The 14260-nt window shown below is 42.3% G+C and overlaps 1 protein-coding gene across 1 annotated transcript in view; it reads left to right on the forward strand.

Moving 5' to 3' along the window:
* Positions 1-14260, forward strand: part of DAPK1 (death associated protein kinase 1) — a 179092-nt gene that overhangs the window by 117643 nt on the left and 47189 nt on the right. Inside the window, exons 5-17 of the mRNA XM_063080466.1 lie at positions 757-886; positions 1055-1103; positions 1193-1219; positions 1716-1868; positions 2229-2274; positions 3551-3640; positions 4259-4351; positions 6665-6784; positions 7243-7341; positions 8209-8307; positions 9420-9518; positions 10504-10701; positions 12080-12277. Of these exons, the coding sequence (XP_062936536.1) occupies positions 757-886; positions 1055-1103; positions 1193-1219; positions 1716-1868; positions 2229-2274; positions 3551-3640; positions 4259-4351; positions 6665-6784; positions 7243-7341; positions 8209-8307; positions 9420-9518; positions 10504-10701; positions 12080-12277 (1401 nt within the window). The remainder of the gene's footprint in view (positions 1-756; positions 887-1054; positions 1104-1192; positions 1220-1715; positions 1869-2228; positions 2275-3550; positions 3641-4258; positions 4352-6664; positions 6785-7242; positions 7342-8208; positions 8308-9419; positions 9519-10503; positions 10702-12079; positions 12278-14260) is intronic.

A 14260-nucleotide genomic window follows, 5' to 3' on the forward strand; every position in this document is an offset into this window, starting at 1 on the left:
GGGAGATGAAAAGCATGTAAGTCACACTCCCTGCTGCCACGAAGGTATGGTCTCTTTGGGAAAGGAAGACATCCACAGGAGCAACAGGAAGCAGCAAGGTTAAATTCAAGTTCCAGTTCAAGACAGCAAGAAGAGATGTGTCAAAGCAGCATGTGCTTGATTGCCAAGTGCATGATTCAGATCACTGGAGCTAGGATAAGATTTCAGAGGGGGGAGGATTTCCTCCACACTTATCACAGCAGAGCTGTCGAGGCTCCATTTGGACCCCCACACTCACTAATATACACCCCAAAGGCAGCTTGCTCATGCAGCCACCCATGGCTCTTGTTTCTGGCCATGGGAGCTGGAAATGCCGAAGAGTACATGCCCACAGAAGCAGCTCTTGGCAATGGAGGATGGGGAGGTGGTGGATAAAGACCCCAGCTCCCCCCTTCTTCATTTGGAGTAACTCTGAGTCCTACTCCTTCCCCCAAGTTCCCCAGAAGAATTGCTCTGCATTCACCCTCCCCTTGGCAAGACACCTCGTACCAGACTCCTCCTGTTTCTTGTCTCCCACATAAACCACTTGGCACCCAAATCCTTGTCTCAGGCCTGCTTCTGGGAGAACCTGAACCGAGACATGTATGTTTCCTGGTCTCTTTCAACTACTCTTTCCTCCATATTTTTTGGTCATTTTTTAGGAGAGGAGAAGAATATTGTCATCTTGTCCTCAGCGTAACATGTCATCACTTTTTATTTCTCTCTGTCTTTCTTAAGCCTGAGAACATAATGCTTTTGGATAGAAATGTCCCCAAACCTCGGATCAAGATCATCGACTTCGGGTTGGCCCATAAAATTGACTTTGGAAATGAATTCAAAAACATATTTGGGACACCAGAGTTTGTGGGTAAGTTTCTTTGTTCCTGTGATTATTCATGTCTCATAAATGTTATTCTGGCAAAATTTTCCCTGCTGTAAGATCATTTCTCTGGTACATGTCTCTGGTTGTCACATGAAGATGGAACCTGTTAGTTTGCTTCCTTACCAAGCTAAATGAGTGTTTATTTCCTCTTAGCTCCTGAGATAGTCAACTATGAACCTCTTGGCCTTGAGGCGGATATGTGGTAAGGAGCATGTCTCTGGTGGTGTTATCTTTTTTATTTATTTTACTATTCTCCTGACATGTTTTTTTTTCTTTTGTCTTTGTTTCTAGGAGTATCGGGGTAATAACCTATATTCTGTAAGTAACAAAATCCACACTCGTATTCTTTCCTTTTCTTTGAGACCGTATGTTTAATTAACCATTAAATGTGCTGTGTTGATCTCCTCAGCTTATGCACGCTTTTTATGTAAACATATTCATTTTACACCCCCAAAACATGTTTAGTTTATACTAATTAAACATTTTCTCCTAATTCAAAATGAGCCATCAGAAACTGTAGCAGCATAATCACTGAAAGAAAGCATGGCTGTCCATCACTGTTGAGAAAATAGGGAAAAGGGTTTTTCCAACTATTACATGCTGTTCCAAATTACCTTTTTAAATGAATCCTTTGCATTAATCTGAAGCTTTTGTTTATGACAGGTAAATGTCCTATGAAGTATAATTGAGCCGTACAGTCACCACCCAAGTACCAGATGCTGATCTTATTCTCCACTCTTCTTATCAGATGTTGTAAGAACAAAATGACAACACAGGGGGTCACATTAATGTCTGTGTCCACTTTTTTTCACAGCCTAAGTGGAGCCTCCCCATTTCTTGGAGACAGTAAGCAGGAAACATTAGCAAATGTATCTGCTGTCAACTACGAATTTGAGGAAGAATACTTCAGTAATACCAGCGCCCTAGCCAAAGATTTCATAAGAAGACTTCTGGTCAAGGATCCAAAGTAAGTGTCAGTAGTTCTGAAAGGTGCGCAGCTGTGGCCTCAGCTAGCCAAAGGCCCATACCTGTTCCATTCACGCATTCACATTTATCAGATTGATTGTTCCACCTGCCAAAGGAAAGCATGCTATATGAAATGCTTTAGAAAGTGCACTTGGGGCCCTTTGCACAGTCAGTCCCTGCAGGCACAATGAAATAATCACAAAAAGACCAATGTCATTTTGTGCTTTCTTCCAAGAAGCAGGCCCTGAACTGCATTTTCCAGGGTGTTTGCTTGGTAGGTCCAACCGGCACTGAAACAAACCTCTTGTTTGCTGCTGTGGTCATGGCATTTTTTTTCTTTCCCTTTTCCCTTCCCACAAAGGAAGAGAATGACAATTCAGGATAGTTTGCAGCATCCCTGGATCAAGGTAAGTTGCATATTGTGTTGCTGTTTAAATCATTCTGTTTTATTTTTTTGATGGCTGGCCAGTATAGGGATTAAACCCTGGATCTTGGTGTTATTAGCACCATGCTGTAACCACCTGAAGAACTGGCCAGCCCTGTTTAAATCATTTTCTAAGTTTTTGGTTTGGGTGTCTTGAAATTCATGTCCTATGATATTACTAGTCACTATGGATTTTAACCACAGGTCACACACCTAGAGAATTATGTTTATTGTTGTTGTCATATATAGTAAGAGAAACTGACAGATTAGAGTGAATCCTAGTAATTCCAGAGGTGGAGGGAGCAGAATAAGCTATCACGGAGCAGGATTGTAAAAGGTCAAGTCTGCTAAACAGCCATGTTTGGTTTAACCTGTGGGGTGTTGGCTCAAACAATATTTTTAAAAAATTCAAATTAATTTCCTGGATGTAAGTATCATATCAAATCCAGATTTCCAGCTTCTCTTGAAAAATCTGAAGTTCTACCAACACTAAGCCCACATTGCACAGGGACACAGGAATGACAGTACTGCCTTTGCATCAGGGCACACGGGCACCCTTGGGCAGATGATGCCTTTATATTCCCTGCCTGGCCCTTTCACTACTTGGGTTAAAGAAACTGAAGTTTCTTCAGGCTAAAACAGGAAGGACTAAGGGTGGGGCAATGAGATAGTCACAGACAAAATTATGGAACAGTGAGTGGGCATTACAGAGGTAGGTTTGGGGGTGAGTAGAGAACTCTTTGCTTGTGCGAGCTCCCAGCAGTTGCCCGGGCTGCCCTAGAAGGCAACAGTGTCCCCTTCTCAGAAGTAGAGCCCAGTAGCTAAATGCATCTAGTGAAAAAGATGCAGTAGAAGGCATTCTAATGCTGTCAGACAGGCAGGATATGCCTACCACTGAGGTTTCTCCCAGCTCGAAATTACTTGATGCTACCCGAGTGTGGATACCTTATAACGTGGCCTTGCCATGAATCTTGGCCACTCCCAACCTATCAGTGTGGAAAGTTGTAATTCAGTTTGGCTGCAAGCTCGCCTTCTCCCCAAGATTCAGTCATTATGCATCACATCAAACCCTCAGCCGTAAGAGTTAGCCTACCGAGGCTTGGTTTCTAGATTTTTCATGCTATCTCAAAGTGTTTTGGTATTTTAGTAAAGTGAATGTGTAAGCATCCCGAATAGCGAGAGGTTTCAGAAAGCTGTCATGTAATACATGTCTGTAACTTGAGAGCTCTAAACGTTTTTTTCTTGGACTTTCATTTTAGCCTAAAGATACTCAGCAAGCCCTTAGTAGAAAAGCATCAGCAGTAAACATGGAAAAATTCAAGAAGTTCGCAGCCCGGAAAAAATGGAAAGTAAGATTGTTTGACATGGTGGGATTAACAAATTCTGTTTCCTCTGTAGAGGTCTGTCTGGTCAGGCTTGTCTCTTCTGATACTAGCAATATGGAAAATACATCCTCTTTTTTTTTATTCACTCTGTAATCTTCTGTACCATTACTGTATTTTCAAAGCAAAAACAATATTTTAGTCCTATTTAACTTATACTTTCAAATGTAATTTTGCATTTTTTATCAAAATCATTCTCAAGGCAAAATGTTTATCAGCACAATAAAATTATAGTGAAGATTGCTTCTAATACAATAAGCCACATTTTAAATAAATTTGTTCTTTGTGGTAGGCAGCATGACATTATGTTTATACCAGAACTTGTGTAAATAGTTCTCTAAATCCAGCCTTTGTCTGTGTCTGTACTGTTGTCTTGATTTCTAAGACCTTTAGATTTCCTTATGCTCATACTATCCAACCTGCTTGTGAAATTGCCCACCCTTGAAGAATGCGTGCTGTCAGCAGTGAATAATATCTTGAAACTTTGTCATTTGTACTAATTTGAGTATTGTCACATAAGCTGTCTCTCCTCTCCCCCCTTTTTTCTCCCACACTCCCCCCCCGCCTCTCTCTTTTTTTTTAAAGCAATCAGTTCGCTTGATATCACTGTGCCAAAGATTGTCCAGGTCATTCTTGTCCAGAAGTAACATGAGTGTTGCCAGAAGCGATGATACTCTGGTAAGCAAACCTGTTTGCCTTGGTGAGCTGCTTTATTAGCACTGTGTATTTAGACGGTTTAAGTTGTTCTGTTAATTCAACAACACAGAAAACCCCAAGTCATGGAAATGTCAGGCCTGTTTTTACTTCTCTTGAGGTGTAGGGGGTTGGGGTGGGTGATCTGAGATACCCTATAGCTTCTTTCCTCCTTTTTTCTCTGTTTTCAATGGTGCTGTCCCCACTCCCACCCCCACTACCTTTAACACTGCCTCCCTCCCTGATGTCACGCTCAGACAGTGTCACATACACACACACACACTCAGTTTGGTAAAAGAAAGGCTAGCCAGTAGGAGAGGAAAGTGCTTATTCTAATTTGTATGAACTAAACTAAGAGCCCCTCTTGCCTCTGATATAAGAGAATCTTGGACCCTGCTAGTACAAAAGCCACAGACAGCCCCGCCCTGTTCCTTCTGCCACACACACCAGATCACCAGGGAGATGCAGTGCATCTCATGGTAGACCAGAAGGCTAAACCCACTTGTTATTGGCATTGTATTGCCTGCCCGAGGTCCTTGAGAACAACTCCACAATTTTTTTCCCCTAATCCAAACTGAAACCTAATCACAGATTAGCTCTTCTGATATGACTGGACTCATCTGAATTCAGCAAGACTTTCTCCTGACAGTCAGACAGCAGGGTTTTGTTAACTGTGGAGGTAAAGGAGACTCCAGAAAAGGCAGACGGCGAAATTGTGTGGGAACTACCCTGCCCCAGTAACTGAATAGCCAGCGTTTCCTGGGTGACAGCCAGGGCTCCAAGCGGGGGGATCACACATCAGCAGACACCAGCTCTCTTTTTCTTTCCCTGAAGCCAGTAGCTTCACTGAGACTCCAGGTCTAGCTTTGTGGAGTGAAAAAAGATAGGAGATATTTACAAAAAAAAAAAAAAAAAAAAGAGCTAGAAATCAGAGAGAAGCTAGTTAGGGAGAGAAGGGTGAGACAGAAGAGGTAGACTTAGTCTGGGAATAGTTTGAGGGTGGCAGTGGAGCCAGGGAAGAGATAAAAACTATCTAAGTAAGATAATGAGAGTGATTACAGATTGCAAATTACAATCATCCTGAATAATTGGTTGGAAGGAAACGGTGTGTCACAGCGAAGAGTTTAGGGTGAGAGAGGGACCGAGGACTGTAGGAGCTCCAGGTGGGGAGGTGCCCACCCCGAGATCAGATTCCCTTGTCATCTCCGCGTTAGCAATCCGCTTCATTCCTTCTCCATTGTCTGCATTTCTCTTGACTTTCATCTTTATGCACGTATCTCTTAGTCATCTTAGTCATTTGCATTGTGATAGAAAAGCAAAACCAATGGCATTGTTAAACATGTGTTCTATGCAAACATTGTTAAAAATCCTCATGGAGTTTGGATTCAGATCTATAGAAAAGAGAAAGCAGAGGTCAGAGAAATGCTTTCTCCTTTCTGCTCCCACAGCAGAGATTCAGCCTCTGTAGGTAAGGTACACTTTTTGAGATTTTTCAATTTCAGTAGCTGTACCTCTATATGTATAAATACAGAAATTTGGTGGGATTTTTCTAGATTATTCCTTGGTTTTAATGTACCGTATTTTGGAAATATACTGTAAGAAAACTTTGACAAAGTGGCAAAGACTTAATAAACTTGTTCAATATTATCTAATTATCTTTCCTTTATATCTAGAAATGCATTTGTTTTCCTTTTCCTGGCATTTATTTTTACATTTTTTCCCCACTTAGGGCCTTTTTCTTTTTTAATAATTATGGCCAGCATTCAAAGAATTTTGCCGTGTTATTCTATACCTAGCAAAGGAAGAAATTTAAGTGATTAAATAATGACAGTTCTGTAAGTGGAAAAATTACAAATTGGTAGTATCTTGTTCAGAGATATCATTTCCTTGGTTCCATGGTGTTTCTTTTTTTCTTATCCAGGAAAAGAATCTGTCTTATACCTGAAATTTTCCACAGTGTTTCTGGGGCTATATTTTGATAGATTGTTAAGATAAAATGCAAAGGTTTATATTTGTTATCTTCGTTGTTTGAAATCTGATCTTGAAAGCTGTTTGCTGTCTGGGTTATAATGCAGGTGACATTAAGGTTCAGGTAAATAGTAGACAGTGTTAATTTGCAGCATTGAAAGAGCAAATAGTAACCTCCTTGTTCCCTCCATGACCTTGTGCATTTGGGGACTTAATGGCTTACTTTCCTTTGAATGCCCCTTTTAACAAGGTAGCACTGATTTCATTTATGTTGACAAGAAGATCGTGGGCAGCAAGCTAACTCTGTTCATCTTCTCTGTCTCCCTCAAGGATGAGGAAGACTCCTTTGTGATGAAAGCCATCATCCATGCCATCAACGATGACAATGTCCCAGGCCTGCAGCACCTTCTGGGTTCATTGTCCAGCTATGATGTTAACCAACCCAACAAGGTCTGATTTTTTTCTGCCAGGGGTAATGGAGGGGTGGTTCACAGTCACTGAGTATCTCCAAGTCCAAGGTGGAAAGACCCCACCCGCCTCTCCATTCTGCAGTCCAGTTGGAAACTCAATACTGTAGGAAAAATCACTTCTGTTTAGAGAGTGATTTGAGTTACAAGTAAGGTGTTTTTGCATTGAGGGCTTTTCTTTATTCACTTTATTTTACCACTACCCATGAAATTTTAGATTTACTCATGCTGCAAATGACAGTGTCAACTTTTGATTGTGAATCCGGAAGAGGAAAGCTGTTATGTCCTTCTGTCTGCCTTCCGTTCCTGTACTACAGCAGTAGCCTTGTGTCTGTTGAGATGTGGGAACTTGTGTGGGAAAAGAAGCAATAGTTTGGCTTTTTGTTTCCTGCTAAACCTGAAAACTAGGTTTTTTTGGTTTTTTTCTCTCACCTGTTCCAGCATGGGACACCGCCGTTACTCATCGCTGCTGGCTGTGGGAATATTCAGATACTCCAGCTGCTCATTAAAAGAGGCTCAAGAATCGATGTCCAGGATAAGGTCATAATTCTGTTTTATCTCAAGTGAATTAATTCTTTAAGTACTTCCAAATGTTTCCTAATCATAGGGGTAACAGAGGAAAAAAAATGTGTGTCTTAATTCATTTCCCAGTTTCCTGTTAAGAAAGAGGAATTGTTTAAATAGCCGGGTACAGTCGTACACACATGTTGGAAAAAGGCAAACATTTTTCTCCCCCTTGGCTCTGTTGCTTGCCCTCAGCATTTCTTTGTACACTACCCCAGATTTCACTCCTTACTGTTCACATTTACTCAGTGGTGTTAGATGTCACATTTGGAAACGTTTTCATTATCTAATTTGTCTCATCAGAAATGCATTTGTCTGCCTGTTTATCAAGGCAACCAAGTAAGGATGATACACTTGAGGTGTAAATCGCCTTAGACGTGCAGGCACAAGGTGTAGATCGCATTAGAAGTGCAGACGCAATTGAGTAACAGCTGACAGTCATTACAGTGGCTCTGTCATCAGCTTCTGTGGACTTTCAACAGAGCCATAAATGGACTAGATGTCGCCCTTTACAGCATCGGGATTTCTAATCAGAGGTTGAAATGAGAGTTTAAAAGAAGAAAAACAATTGTCTATTTTGAAATAATTTTAGATTTACAAAAAATAGTGGCAAAGATAGCACAGAGTTCCCTTATACTCTTCACCCAGCTGTCTCTGTTGTTAACATCTTACACAACTATGGTATGATTGTCGAAACCATAAAATTGAGTGAGAGTCTTAATAACTCTTGGAAGTTGCTCCTTTGGGGTTTGTCATTATATATGAGGGGAAGTGATTCTGAGGGATGCGTGCATTCAAATCTGTCAGCTCTGTAAAGGTTATTCTGCGTTGGTTTTTGTGCAGGCTGGATCCAATGCCATCTACTGGGCCTCTCGGCATGGCCATGTAGATACCTTGAAGTTTCTCAATGAGAACAAATGCCCTTTGGATGTTAAAGACAAGGTAAGGCCACTTCTATTCTTGTGAGGGACAGGAGGAAGCAGTAAAAGGATGCATTTGAGTGCTGGCATGCCATGTGCATCAGGACCCAAATCTTCTTGCAGAGTTTTTTTTTGTTTGTGTTTTGTTTTGCCTGTAGCTTAGTCTAGTATTAAATCTGCTTTAAGCAGGTAAAAAATCTGCCAGGTAGTTGCCATAATAAGCAGGGAATGAATTATCTTCTCTGTAACACAAAAACTCAATGTTCTAGTAGAAAGACAACCAGACAGAGAACTGAGTTCTGGTTCTCTTACTGATTTGCCTTGTGCTTTTAAGCAAATCTCTACCATTCTCTTCCTACTAGTAGACTAATTTGTCATGTTTAGTCAAGGCTGCTGTACACAGTTGCATGGATTGTGTACTGCACCACATCTAAGGGATGATTTCACATCAAAGACGTTTATTTTGGCAGTTTTCTGGCAGACGGCAAGAAAACTTTTTTTTTTTTTTTTTTTTTGCTTTTTTAAAAAAAATTAGTTTATTCTGGCAATTTTTTGAGGCAGATATAGGTAAAGTGTCTTGAGGGAGTTGCACCTGTTACTAATTCAGGGAAAGTTATGATACAGGCAGAGAGTGATGTTCTTTTCAAGTCTCTAAGAATATAAGAAGTAAGTTTTTAAGCAGAGTCAGGCAATGAAATGAGAAACTTAATAAATAAAACTACATTTAAATAACTGCTATATGATAAACCAAATATTGAGAAAAGGAGTTTTGTGTTTTTAAAAAATCAGACAGCCAGGAGTATCACTATATAAGGAAGATTGAGAACAGCTGTCATGGAAAAGGAAAACGCCTTCTCACTGGGTTGTTTCCACGTGGGAGTTTTATTACTAACAGGATGAGCCAGTTGTGCAGGTTTAACACTAGCCACGTGGTGGGCACGCCACACCCCCAGGTCCCTGACCCAGTCAACAAAAAGGCATCTGGCCTGGGGGGGAGGGGGGCTGAGTGCCACCAAAAGGAAGGGCATTGAACCAGGCATGCTTGGGAGTGGGCCTTGCATTCTAGTCCCCACAGCCTGCTCACAGAGAGGGCTCTGAATCGTTGATTTTGCATTGGATTTGTTTATTTTGCAGTCTGGAGAGACAGCCCTTCATGTGGCAGCTCGCTACGGCCATGCTGATGTGGTTCAGTTACTGTGCAGCTTTGGCTCTAATCCCAATTTCCAGGACAAGGTGAGTCATAGTAGCTGGTGTCCTCACTTCCTTCTGCTCTCTGCCTGGTGTACAGTTAAGTCCTTTGGGGGTTTATTCAAATTAGGTTTCCTGTCTTCAGTTACAGAGCACAGGGACTCACACAGAAGCTCTAACGTGGTAGGAGCTAATGCCAAGAACAGTTCTGACCACTTCATTCATCCATTTAATCCTCTTGGCAACTCTGTGAAGGGGTTTCTCATTCTACACGTGAGGAAACTGAGGCAGAGAAAGGTTCTGTAACTTGCTGAGGCTCACATAGCTCCTAAGTGGTGGAGCCCGGTCTTGAACCCACACAGTCTGGTTTGAGAGTCCATGTTTGTAACCACTACACTATCACGGCCTCTCATCGATATGTGTCTCCTAATGCTGATCACGAAGACAAAGGCTTCACAGTCCCTGTAGAAAGCAAAGCCAGACCTTTCCTTGACTTGCTAAAGCCTGGTTCTCTTGACGACTTCCTCCCAAGCAGTAATACTGTCATGACTCATCTTGGTGTCGTGGGCACTATAGAAACCTTGAGGCATCAGATTGTTAGAAGAATTCTTGCCCAGAGAATTGCTGTCCTGCTATTAATAGTTTCAGATGAAGTAAACAAAGCCACTTTTACAAGAAAGATGCTCTAATCTACCCACACAAAGGTTCTGTTGTTCAGAAAAGACGAGCCGATGGTTCCAGCGGGCTGCCGAGAGTCAGTTGTCATCACGTGCTGAGAAGGCCAAATGGCTTCAGCACACTAGTGCTGAGGAAGGAAACCTGTCGAAGCAGAGACCTCAGGTCTGCCTCTTCACGGTCGTGGTCGCGGCTGTGCTGTTATTTCACATTCGTGCTTCCCTGTGATAGCGACCAGCTCTTTCCCTCCGCTGCTGTGGCTTGGCTTTGCTGCCAGGTCCGATCAGGACTCTCACCACGCTTGTCCTTACTTACATTATTGCGTTCTCCTCTGTGCGCTTGTCTCCGTGGCCAGGAAGAAGAAACCCCCCTGCACTGTGCTGCCTGGCACGGCTATTATTCTGTGGCCAGTGTCCTTTGCAAAGCTGGCTGTAACGTGAACATCAAGAACAGAGAAGGAGAGACGCCCCTCCTGACAGCCTCCGCCAGGGGCTACCACGACATCGTGGAGTGTCTGGCTGAACACGGAGCTGACCTGAACGCCTGCGACAAGGTGCTCGATGTGATCTGGGGGCTAGAGAGGGCACCAGACTCCTCAGTGTGTTTCCCTGAGATAACAAACGTGCACGCGGCACACTGTAATTACCCTTTCTCTTCTCTGTTCCAAAGGTTCTGCGAACTTTTCTAGCTTCTCTTCAATAATTAGTATTCGTTTGTGGCATGGAACAAAATTTATGAATTGGTCAAATGACTTTGGTCTCTATGTTTAGCCTTTTTAGAAAGCTTTGGAACAGGTACAGTGATGATCACTGAATCCAAGATAATCCTCAGTGAGGACTAAAATTGGGAGTGCACTGTTAAGTTTCCGATAAACACAGAAATAGGTGGTTTGTTTACTTTCATCATCTGCTATTTTGTAAAATCACAATTAACCACTCTTATTTGTTGGTAGTCTCAGTTCTAGACCAGGTGTTCCCCTTTTTAATCAAATGCAGCATTATCTGTTTTTACTGCAAACTTATACTTAAAATGAGGCTATGTTGCTATATATATCGTTTGTTTGGGGATGCTGTAGTTAGTTAGTAACTGCCATTGTGAAGTATTTTCTTGGTACAGAGCAGTGGTTCTAGGTTGAGGTGACTTTGCCCCCAGGGTACATTTGATAATGTCTGAGACATTTTTTGGCTGTCACAGCTAGAAGTGGGGGTTGCGCCTGGTATCTAGTAGGCTGAGGCCGGTGGTGAGGCTAGCATCCTATAACTCACAGGACAGCCCCCACAACAGAGAATTTTCCAGCCTGAAATGCCCGTGTGCTTGGGTTGAGACACCCCAGTTCAGGTAAGTCATAGAAATGTTTCAGAACTCTACCGAGCTCCTACAACACAACACCTCTATTCACCAGGGATTCTCTAATAGGTGGAATGAATTCCCAGGCTGGTTTTTTGTGGGATGTGAAGGTTAAGCATATTACATCTGCTTCTCATTCATATAACAGCCCTTGAGCAAATATTTCGCATTGCTTTCTCAGTTACTCCTGGCATAAATAATAGGTTCTCTACTTAAGAAGTTAGTAAAGATTGCTGGGCAAATGTTTCTAAAAGAGTTTTTCATAGGCCATTAGAGTACCAACAACTACTTGTATCTTATAAATTCAGAGACAAAAAGAAGTGTAGCTTCTTTCTGGCTGTACTGCCCAAGCCTGAATTAATCAAAATGATGGTCAGCATAGGCTGTGATTATTCAGAGTGGAAGGTGTAAGCCTCTCCCTGTGCCTGGAGGAAAGTTTGATTTTTTTTTTAATCCTCCTTTAGGCTTTGCAGTAGTGATCTTGTTACCAATTAAACTTTACCCAGTGGCGGTAGAAAATATGGAGAGACCAGGGCCACATGCATAAGCGAAAAGCACTCATGGTCCCTGGGGTTTGTTTCCAGGATGGGCACATTGCCCTTCATCTTGCTGTAAGGCGGTGTCAGATGGAGGTCATCAAGGCTCTCATCAGCCAAGGATGTTTCGTCGATTTCCAAGACAGGCACGGCAATACCCCTCTCCACGTGGCCTGCAAAGATGGGAATGTGCCTATCGTGGTGGCCCTCTGTGAGGCAAGCTGTAATTTGGACATCTCAAACAAGGTACGCATCGAGGAGAAGATTCCTACAGATTCCAGCCGTGTCTGTCCATCCACCTGCTTCTGGGTTGTGGCCAAGTTTCTATTTGCATCTCTTCATTGTTGAAAGTAAATGTTGCTCAAATGGATGTGTTCCTTTTTATCGAGCTCTGCTATTTTAAGTCATATTTTACATGTGGCTTTTGATTAATTTCCTAGAGTAACAAATAATTATTACATGAACTGGTACTTCTGGCCTAGCTTGGCTTACCACTGGGCGTGGTGTGTGTGTGTGTGTGTCTGTGTGTGTGTGTGTCTGTGTGTGTCTGTGTGTGTGTGTGTGTGTACACGTACAGCATACGGGCGCATGTGCACACCTCCCCCTTGGCTTACCACTGTGGGGTGTGTGTGTGTGTGTGTGTGTGTGTGTGTGTGTGTGTGTGTGTGTGTGTGTGTGTGTGTGTGTGTGTGTGTACACGTACAGCATGCGGGCGCATGTGCACACCTCCCCCTTGGCTTACCACTGTGGGGTGTGTGTGTGTGTGTGTGTGTGTGTGTGTGTGTGTGTGTGTGTGTGTGTGTGTGTGTGTGTGTACACGTACAGCATGCGGGCGCATGTGCACACCTCCCCCTCCTCTCCCACATGCACACTCTCGTAGAGGAATCAGAGAATGTGGTACAAAAAATTGAGACATCTTTCTGGAGCACTAAGTCTTCAGAAAATTGCCTAATAATATTGTGATTTGATAAAGGTTCCTAGAACCATATTTCTCTTTCTAGCTCTTCCCCATTGACAGTTTTATGGTCAAAAGTTCCCTTTTTTGTGCTAAATAAATTTGGTAAAACCAAGGGGATGTTATCATTCGGTGAATAATAAAGAAATGAAAATAATTAATTGGGTGCTCCTAGGACCGTTAAAAAGACTTCTAAAAGTTAGCTACTACTTTCCCTTTTCCCTGAATTCCATCTAGATTTTCATTACCAATTAAGATAGAAAGGTTGGATATTCGTGAGGTTTTATCCCTGTAACTTTATGAAAGGCAAACATTATTCTGTTATGATTATGTTAAAAACAAAGTCTAAGTGGAATTAATTTTTTAATTGCAGGAAATGTTTGCTTATAAATGCCATGTACTATCCCAGCAGGATTTTATTATGACTTGTTTGAGGTAAAAGAGTTAATATCTGAAACAGCTGGAAAATTATACTTCTATAGAAAAATTGTTCCTCTTGCATATTATGTGATTAACTCTGATGGAAATTGAAATTGGTAATCTTCACATCCCGGGATGTGAAAAGGCGACATCCTAGGTCCTAGCCATTAGCTGCTGGTTGCGTTCTCAGTTTATCCCGTTCTAATCGTGCCAAGTCAGTTACATAAGTGGTTTAAGGGGAAAGCCAAATGGAAGGCTAAGTAACGTCAAGACCCTGGCTTTCCTTCTAGGATTCCTTAGATGACTCAAAAGCGGCTGCAGGGCACTCGTTTGACGGCCGTTAGCCTTGGACTTCGTATGTGCAGGCGGCCTCCTTGTGAAGGGAGAACAGGGGTTGCTGAGCATGTGATGGTGTTTGCCATAACCTAAAACAGGAATGAGCGTTCTTCCTGGCTTCCCTCCACCCTGAATTAGGATACTCTTTAAAAAATCCAGGATTATGATCCCAGACTTTCATGTGTAAAAACAACTGGCTTATTTAATAAAAAAGGCTCTACATTTTTGTTATTGCAGATGGCCATGATTGTTCATGAATGCTGATGTAAACTTGCATTTTTACTATATATGGCACAGCAGTGGTACACAGAGGATGATCAATAGATGACTTTGTCCTTGAAGTGAGTTCTGCTCAAGCAAAAATGATCATTTCCCCAGTTTCCATCTCTTAGACTCAGAAGCACGAAGTTCAGACCCTTTAGCCAGAGCCCATTTGGAGCAGAGTGTGCAGGTCGTTTGCCAGCTCTGCGTCACCGCACGTCAGACAGCCTCCCCCGGTGGCCTCCGAGGGAGATGAT

This window comes from Cynocephalus volans, chromosome 16 (genome assembly GCF_027409185.1).
Source record: "Cynocephalus volans isolate mCynVol1 chromosome 16, mCynVol1.pri, whole genome shotgun sequence".
NCBI lineage: Eukaryota > Metazoa > Chordata > Mammalia > Dermoptera > Cynocephalidae > Cynocephalus > Cynocephalus volans.